Below are 8,442 nucleotides of genomic sequence, written 5' to 3'. Positions count from 1 at the left end.
GGTGTCTCTGTGAGACTTTGAGCTAAGTGCTAACACAAGCATGCTCATAATAATAACTAACACTCTGACGCTGAGCAGGAACAGCACAATGTTTAACATGCTAATGTCTGCAAATTGGCACTAGACAGAAAGCAAAGCATTAAACCAAAGCATCAGACAAAATAAAATATGGATGGTGGTGGTTCTACACGATGGAGCGGGGCTCAGAATGACAACTGAGAAGTGAAATAAACAAAAATAAACAAAAAATATTTTGGCCTGCATCCCTTAATATGATAAAATAAAATAATCTGCCTCCATCTCAGCCTCGTCTCTCTGACTTTGTCTCCAAATTGCCCACCTGAGCTGTCCCTCTGATAGACTCATTTCTAATCTTCACATCTTCCACTCTGCCATAAATCATACCAGGTCTCTCTATCCTCATGTAAACCTTTCCTTTCAGTCTTTGCTGCTATCGCTCTGTCACAAATCACCCCTGACACTCGTCTTCACCTGCTCCACCTTGCCTGGACTCTCTCCTTTGGGTGTCTTGTGCACTGTCTATCGCTTTGGATCGTAAGTATTTAAACTCATTTACCTTCCCTACCTCTTCTCCTTGCACCTTTCCACCAGTCTCCTTTTCACTCACGCATATATTCTGTCTTACTTGACTACTGACTTTCATTCCTCTTTTCTCCAGTGCATGCCTCCACCTCTCCAGCCTCTCTTCCACCTGCTCCCTGTTCTCACTACAGTTCACAGTGTTGTCTATAAACATCAGTCCACAGAAACTCCTGCCTGACCTAATCTGTCAGCCTGTCCATTACCAGCAAACAAGAAGGGGCACAGACCAGCTTAAACCCATGTGTCAGTCCTACTGCACTCCACGCCGCTGTCTCGCTGCACCATCCTCACCATCGCCACTTCTGACTTCCTCATGCAGTACCACAGTTCCTCTCTTGGCACCCTATCATATGCTTTCTCTAGATCCACAAAGACAGTGCAGCTTCCTCTGACCTTCTCTATACTTCTCCATCAACACTCTCAAAGCAGACATCACATCTGCAGTGCTCTTTCTCAGCCCGCTGTCAGCTCTGATTGTTACCGAGCTTCAACAACTCCTTCCGAGAGCTTCACGATATGGCTCCTCAGTTTTATCCTTCTGTAGTTACTACTCTGCGCGTCAGCCTTGTTTTTAAAAAATCAGTACCGGTACACTTCTTTTCCATTCCTCAGGCCTCTTCACTCACTCTCCCGGATTGCCCACTGCCCTCTCTCCTAGACATCTCCATACCTGCACAGGTAAGTCATAGACAATTTAATAAAGACAGTAAGATTAATCTTTTTGGAAATATGAATGTATGTATAAAATAACTGAGCCAATTAATAATGTAAATGTTGATCACCTGGCTTTCAATAATCCGATGGTGCACTATTAAAAGGAAAGGTATCCTCTCAGTCATTAGGATTCATCCTCTAAGAGGAAATGTGTATGCAAAATCTGATGGTGATGCTTTTACTGTCTTCTAGATATTTACACCAGTGGTGGATCAAGTGACTGACCAACATGCAACGTACCTAGAAATGCAGACACTAAGCTTGCAAATCGTTTAAAATGGATTGTCTTTAGAATATTTGGCTCTGGGCTTATGATGGCCAAGTTAATATGCAGTAACCTGAAGTGGAGCCCAACAGCTAGACAGTATCTTCCTAAGAGTCAAAGCAAAATCAGATTGAGCAGTTAAAAACAATAACAACGACGAGCCGATGACAGCCTAGGAGAAGTCAGACCTGTAGACATCCCCTCTTTTAAAGTCCCTCTCTCTCCTTCTCTCTCTGGCACTGCTATAATTTTCCCGGGTGAAATGATGGATGAGGCGGTGTCAGCCCATGTTCATTATAATGCACACTATCTATTCTTCTCAGCCAGACTCTCCGCGCTCCAGGAAATGCCAGAGTGGTATTGGACCCACGAAGAGAGGCGAGAATCCCATCTGATTTTACCGAGAGGATTTGCTGCTAGGTGCATGTTAACTCAGCACACGGTAATTCATCAATCGCTAATGAAGATACTGCGAGGCTACTGCTCATTCTCAAAAGAAACACATTCCTCTCTGGCTGTGAATGATGAACTCCCTTTGATGCCCATAATCCCCTGCAATATGCTCATCTTGAATTAATAATAATGTGGATGGCGGCCTTTGTGTGAAACATTTGGAAAACACAGCAGTGTTTGTCCCTGAAAACTGATTTTCGCAATCACATTAAAGTAACGTCTTCATAATGTGTAAATCCATGGCTAGGAATGTCTCTAGTTCTGCCTTATCAAAAGCAATCAACTACATGTGCAAGCTGCATCACAACCTTAAAATAAATTTCCTGTGGGTGGTCAAACATGGCACGGTGGTGCAGTGATTAGCACTGTCGCCTCACAGCAAGAAGGTTGTGGGTTTTAATATACTGGCTGGCTGGCTGGGAAATTTGTGTGGAGAAAGCACGGATTGCTCTATTAGCCCAGCAACAGACTGGTGTCCTGCCCAGGGTGTACCGTGCCTCTCGCCCTATGACAGCTGGGGTGTCCACCACCACTATAACCTTAAATTGGATGAGCAGAAGAAAATAGTTTTATGGAGGCGGCCTAACAAGATGACAATTATTTGTGTTTTTCTATTATTCACACCCTTATGTGACCATTTTTTGGCCCTCATATTAGATAAATAGCCTAAATGTGTGCTACTCTTGATTATAAACTTGACTCTAAAATAACACAGTGGATGTGGATGTTATTTTTTGACATGTACCTAACCCACTCTGGCAAAGGCAGCCCCTTCTCCAAGTGTCAGCTGCCTCAGCAACGGAGCAGGGTGACCCAGCACGCCGTATAAACACTGCTCAGCACTGCCTCCAGGAACACAGCAAAAAGCACAAAGTACTGATTTGGACTCCAAAGATCCCGATCAGATCAAGTGACCATGAGATTTGCCAGAACAAACGCGATGCACAGATATCTCACCACCCAACGAATCCAAAGGCTCTGCTGCCCACATTCCCATGGGAGGTCCTGTGTCTGTGCCCACATGAGTCAGAGCTGTTTTGGTATCACAGGGGACAGGGCTGATTTCTGTGAACAACTTTTATTTGCTCCACAGCAGTTTCACAGTTACAGGAAATGTCTTTGTTTGACATTGTTCATGTGGTGCAAACCTTTTCAAGCGTATTAGTAACAGAAAAAAAAATCTTACTAATAAGGATGTTTTCCAACTTAAACTTTGGCTGTTATATCTCATCATAAATATTTCATATCACTGATAAATATTTACGAATTGCAACCACATTTTTTAGGAGCTTTAATAAAACTTGATGTCCTGCCTGATATAAAGCGTCCTTTTACATGTCAGGAGACACACTTCCTGAATAAAGCGCACACGGATGCACGGCACAACTAAACAGATTGTCCGGACAAACATATTATCTTTAATCACAGCAGTAATGCTTCCTTTCTCCTCGGTCAGCAGGGGCCTGACAAAGGGGAAATGTGTGGCATATTGAAATAGATTTATTCAAACTGATAGCATCTCATCCTATCAGCTTCACACCAAGTGGGCCAAACTGTCTTCAAAGCCTTTAAGGGTGTATTGAACAAAAGAGGGGGGGAAAAAGTGTCCAAATGAGTTCTGGATCATTCCTGGAGCAAAGGGATCAATAACCACCAGGCTAAGCTCCTCTCGCTCATCCATCTGATTCATATCTTGCCCCCTCCCTGCTTTTTTTCTTTTCTTTTTTTTTGCGCAGATATAAGAGGAATCACCAGACTAAAGGCTTCTGCTCTGTGGCAATATGTACCAGCTACTGGCTGTTTTCTCAAATACATAAAGCTGTACGTAGTGATTAATGTGAGAACTGAACCAATGTCAGGATGGACTAGATAAGTCAGCATATTGCGATCTTCACTGGAAACATAAGGCAACAAAGGGAATATACAGACATCCATAAATAGCTCTGTTAGATCTGGAATTAGAGGTAACGTCTCTTGTGTGGAAAGGATCTTCTGATTAGCCTGGAAGTGCCACTGAGCAACTGTTTACACACTTCAAATAAGGTTCAGATGGCTGCATATTTCCCAAAGCTGCAACCCAAGTTTGCATCACGTGTCCACCTGACAGTCATGGCTCACATGATTACATTAATCAAAACACTACATCAGTCAGTTATTGTTAGTATTATTACAAATACTGTCTTCATATTACTAATTTCTTTTTATATATATTATTCATATATGTCACTTTTTGAATGCATCTAATGATTCATACAAAGGCTGTGAGACACTGGTTGCCCTTCTCAGCTGCTTTTTCTCTAAAGATAACATCTCAGTTCAACAGAGGGAAAATAATACACGGGCAGGTGGTTTTGCAGTGTGTAAGCACTTAAAAATCATTATATGACTCCAAATGAAAAAGTCAGATCAGGTCAGTGTTCAATGACATATTTCATTTTTCTGAGGGCGGAGAGATGAAAAGCTTTTGGGCTAAATAAAGTAACTATTGAATCTTAAGGCCTCTAGGGGGATCCACATGCAAAGGTCTGCATATTCTTCTGTTTTGAGCAAGAGCAGCCCAGTTACTTCAGTGTAGTCAGAAAAGACATTCTCTTTTCAGAAAAAAAGAGCATCAGGTTAGCATATCTAAGTAAACGCTGAGCAAGCTTAAAGACCGAAGCCAGTTAACTTTGATATCCAACCATAAAGAAAACCCAGACAAATATAATGTATGTACAGCATATGAGTCACTAACAGTAACACAAATATTTTATGTGCTGACTTCTGAATGGCCTCTGCAGTACAAGGAAAGAGTGTCTGCATAATAATGCTTTGTTCTTAAACCTCAATGGAGACTGCTTGACACAGGACCCGAACCGCATGTTTATGGATGGAGTTTACAAAATCTCTAACAGTACACTTGTAATATAAATATAACTTGTGTACACTGCATTGACAGAATAATAATCAGTACATATTATTATAATGCGCTTCCACTGTATAGATTAAATCAAGCAAAATTGGAATATTTCCAGGCAATTTCATGTCTCTGGTATTCTCCCTGGAAACTTACTGGACTTACTGTTTTTAAATTTGAAATTAAAACTTAACAACAAGCTACACATTAAAAGATATTTCCTAGTTCTTAATTTTCTCGCTTTTCACATTGTTTATTTGATCATTTTCATGCTAAAACAATAACAACACATATTACAAAGAAAACAGCGTTCAGTGACAGCATTTGCTAAGTGTATATACAACAGTTGATCTTGAGAGGAAACCAACAAATCTCTATTCAAACCTGCATTTATCAAATGTGTGGCCTTTATGTTTTGGAATATGTAAAGCTGTAAGCAAATTACAGAGGTACTTTCACTTTTAATGCTGTTTTAATGTATAGTAAAAGCTTTAGCAAACTATTGCCCAGTTGCGAAAGCCTGAATGGGGCCGTATCAGCAGGCTACTATTATCTCCCAATATTAGCTATTTGTTGATCAATCATTAATAACACCCGATAGATAAAAATGTAAAATGCAAAGAGACGAAAGAAACACCCTTCAGCATAGTTTCATCACCAGGTGAATAACTTAATAACTAACTGGAATTTGGTATCTTAATTTAAAAAAAATGTGCTTGACTGTTTTCTTTTTTTGTAAAACTGTACATTTGAAAATTCATTGATGACAGCAACAATTATATTTTAGCATTAAAAATATATTCAAAATGCATTTCAGCATTTTTAAATGTTTTTAAAAATAAATATTTAACTTTATTGACACCGTACACTAAAACAATAGTTGGGGCTTGGGGCTAGGGTGGGGTTCATGGTGGGGCTAGGTGTATCTTTTAAATCTTAGCTGCGGCCCTGAATACAACCACTCTAAATAACTCCCAATCTTTGGTTTGAGTCATATTGAGTATTTTTATTTTTTCGCGTGAGCCTCAGAAATGTTTTCAGATAATATGTGATGCACATGCTGAGTGTAAGACTAACCTACATAGATATCTCTTATGAAACACAGCGTGCTCAGTAAGTCATTCTGACCTCTATTCTGTCACATCCTCTGTTGTGAGAGCACAGATACATTATGTAACCAATGCATCACAGAATGACACCGTGCAGTGATAAAAAAAAAAATATATATATAATAAATAAAATAATAACCCTTCACTGCGCGTTTCAGGCAGAACAAAAGATCACAGAAACAAAGCGCACATGGCAACAATAAAGGAATCTCGGCGACTGTCGCGTCCGCCTCTAATATCAAATACACTCAACTACTGTAATCCTGGACTTTGATCACGTGAGTACAAACTTGGCCAAATGGAAAAGGCGAGTCTCGGGTAGTACGCTTCCGACCGCCATTACATTACAATGCGCGGTGGGCTGGACGATCGTGCGCGAAGAAACGCCACAGCGTTCGGCGTAAAACAAACAGACACGGAGGGTGAGAGTGACACATTCGGGCTGCGCGCACGCATACACTTCCATAGCTGCATAATAACGCCATCTGAGAGATAAACAATGAGGAAGGAGTCGCCGCCGAGGAAACCAAACACGCCTTTGAGGATTTAATTCAATAGCGAAAGAGAAACAGGAGGATGCGCTTTTAAATGCCGAGGCGGTGCTTTATGAGACATTTCAAATATATTTATATCTGCAGCATGCAACATATTCTTTATGTCAGCAACGGGCGCCAGACAAGGACGGCCACTTCTGCTTGAACTGTGCGTTTTTAAAGAAATCCTACCTGATATATGTATTTTTTTTTTCTGGTGTGCAAGACTGAGGCTGTTGTGGTCGCGAGAGGACGTTTCGTAATGATATAAAGCTGAAAGGAAGGAAGGATTTTTTCAAACCTCCGTCTGCACAGACGCCTGTTTGTCGTTTTCCTGCTGGTGGAGTGAGCCCTGTAAGAATAGTTTTTTTCTTGTCTCAACGCTTTGACTCATGATTCAGGCTAACTGAGGAACCCGCTCGACTTTGTCCGTCCTGCCGCGGAGGTGCACTTGGTTGGTTGGTTGGTGTGTGTTTGTGTGTGTGTGGAGGGGGAAGCTTTTTCTTTTTTAGAGACCTCTCCGTCTGCGCTCCCGTTTAATTCAAGAGCAACAGAGGGATTAAACATTCCTGCCCGCACCACCCGTTTGTGTGTGTGTGTGTTTGTGAGAGACACGCACACTGGGGTTACATTATTGTGAGAGGAACGGTTGTGACAAGAAAGACGGCTATAAATAGCACACGCGATTCTCGAAAACTATCACAAGTGGTGCATCAGCTTGTGGAAACGGAATCAGATATCCTGCGTGCTCCTCAACTTGATTGTTTCGCACTGCAGCGATTATATTTCAAGAAGTTTTGACTCTTTAATTTTTTTTGTTTGTTTTAGGAGGAGGAGAGGAGAGGAGGTAGGCTGTTCCCAGAGCGAGGAAGAAAAGGGAGTCGCGTCCCCCCCTACAAATGGATTACGGTCATTTAATGATGAAACTATCCGCGGAGAGACTGATTTGGAAACAGGCGGATCTTCCTCGGGATTGAAATGGATACATTTGTGCGCTCTCCGGCTGTTGACAGTGATCAGATTTGGAATCGCCCGACCTGGATTGTAACAATGTTGTGATCCCCCGCTCACGCTTGGATATATCAACACTACAACACAGGCATTTTTTTTTATTTTATTTTTATTTTTTTAATGCATTCTGCACTTCTTTTTGAATACGCCCATCCGACCACTCCGAGCCTATTATCCGGACCTCTTGTGAGGTTATAAGCCTGCTTGTTTTTTTTTTTTTTAATTTAATTTTTTTTATATATATATTATTATTTTTTATTTTTTTATTTTTTTGGGGGCAGACTCGTGAGGGAACCGATTTGTCAGCCCCTGCTCGGTGTTTGATAACCGATGTAGGATTTCGACATGCCCTGCGCTGACGACCCCAAAGGCGGACCATTATGACTACATCGGCGAATTGGGTGGCTAACGGGGCAAGCCTTGAGGACTGCCACTCCAACATCTTCTCTCTGGTACGGTATTAATAAATCACGTTCGTCACAGACACGCGAGGCGGTTGTGATGGACAAGTCATAAGACAGTGGGGAGGCATGCTTTAATGTGTGCCTGCTGTACAAAGGTGAACCAATCGGTGATGTTGTTATTAGGCAATCATTAACACGGGTTAGTGATTCGGAATAAACAGCATATTTCATCACTATATGCCTGATATCATAAAAGGAGGGTTTAACGAGAATAAATCAACTTTGCTATCACATTTTCAAACCAAACTAAATCTCGTGACGCTTTAAAACGCAGGGTTCAAATGCTACCACAACTGACTGGCCAATTATTTGTGTGTTTGCATGTATCTGGCAAGTAAACAATAGATAAACAGTCATTTCTTTTCTCCCTATGAAGAGCACAGTGGCCATTATC

The 8,442-nt window shown here is 41.4% G+C and overlaps 1 protein-coding gene across 4 annotated transcripts in view; it reads left to right on the top strand.

Moving 5' to 3' along the window:
• Positions 1 to 6,433: 6,433 nt before the first annotated feature.
• Positions 6,434 to 8,442, top strand: part of LOC116334243 (mediator of RNA polymerase II transcription subunit 13-like) — an 86,024-nt gene continuing 84,015 nt past the window's right edge. For 2 of the 4 annotated variants that reach the window (XM_039615214.1, XM_039615210.1), the window contains exon 1: positions 6,434 to 8,036. In XM_039615214.1, coding sequence (XP_039471148.1) covers positions 7,965 to 8,036 — 72 coding nt within the window. In that variant the 5' untranslated portion in view covers positions 6,434 to 7,964. The remainder of the gene's footprint in view (positions 8,037 to 8,442) is intronic. The other 2 variants (XM_039615212.1, XM_039615211.1) reach the window with 2 other exon arrangements.

This window comes from Oreochromis aureus, linkage group 7, assembly GCF_013358895.1.
Source record: "Oreochromis aureus strain Israel breed Guangdong linkage group 7, ZZ_aureus, whole genome shotgun sequence".
Taxonomy (NCBI): domain Eukaryota; kingdom Metazoa; phylum Chordata; class Actinopteri; order Cichliformes; family Cichlidae; genus Oreochromis; species Oreochromis aureus.
Note: the sequence above shows the minus strand (reverse complement) of the source record. Positions and strands in the feature narration are given on the sequence as shown.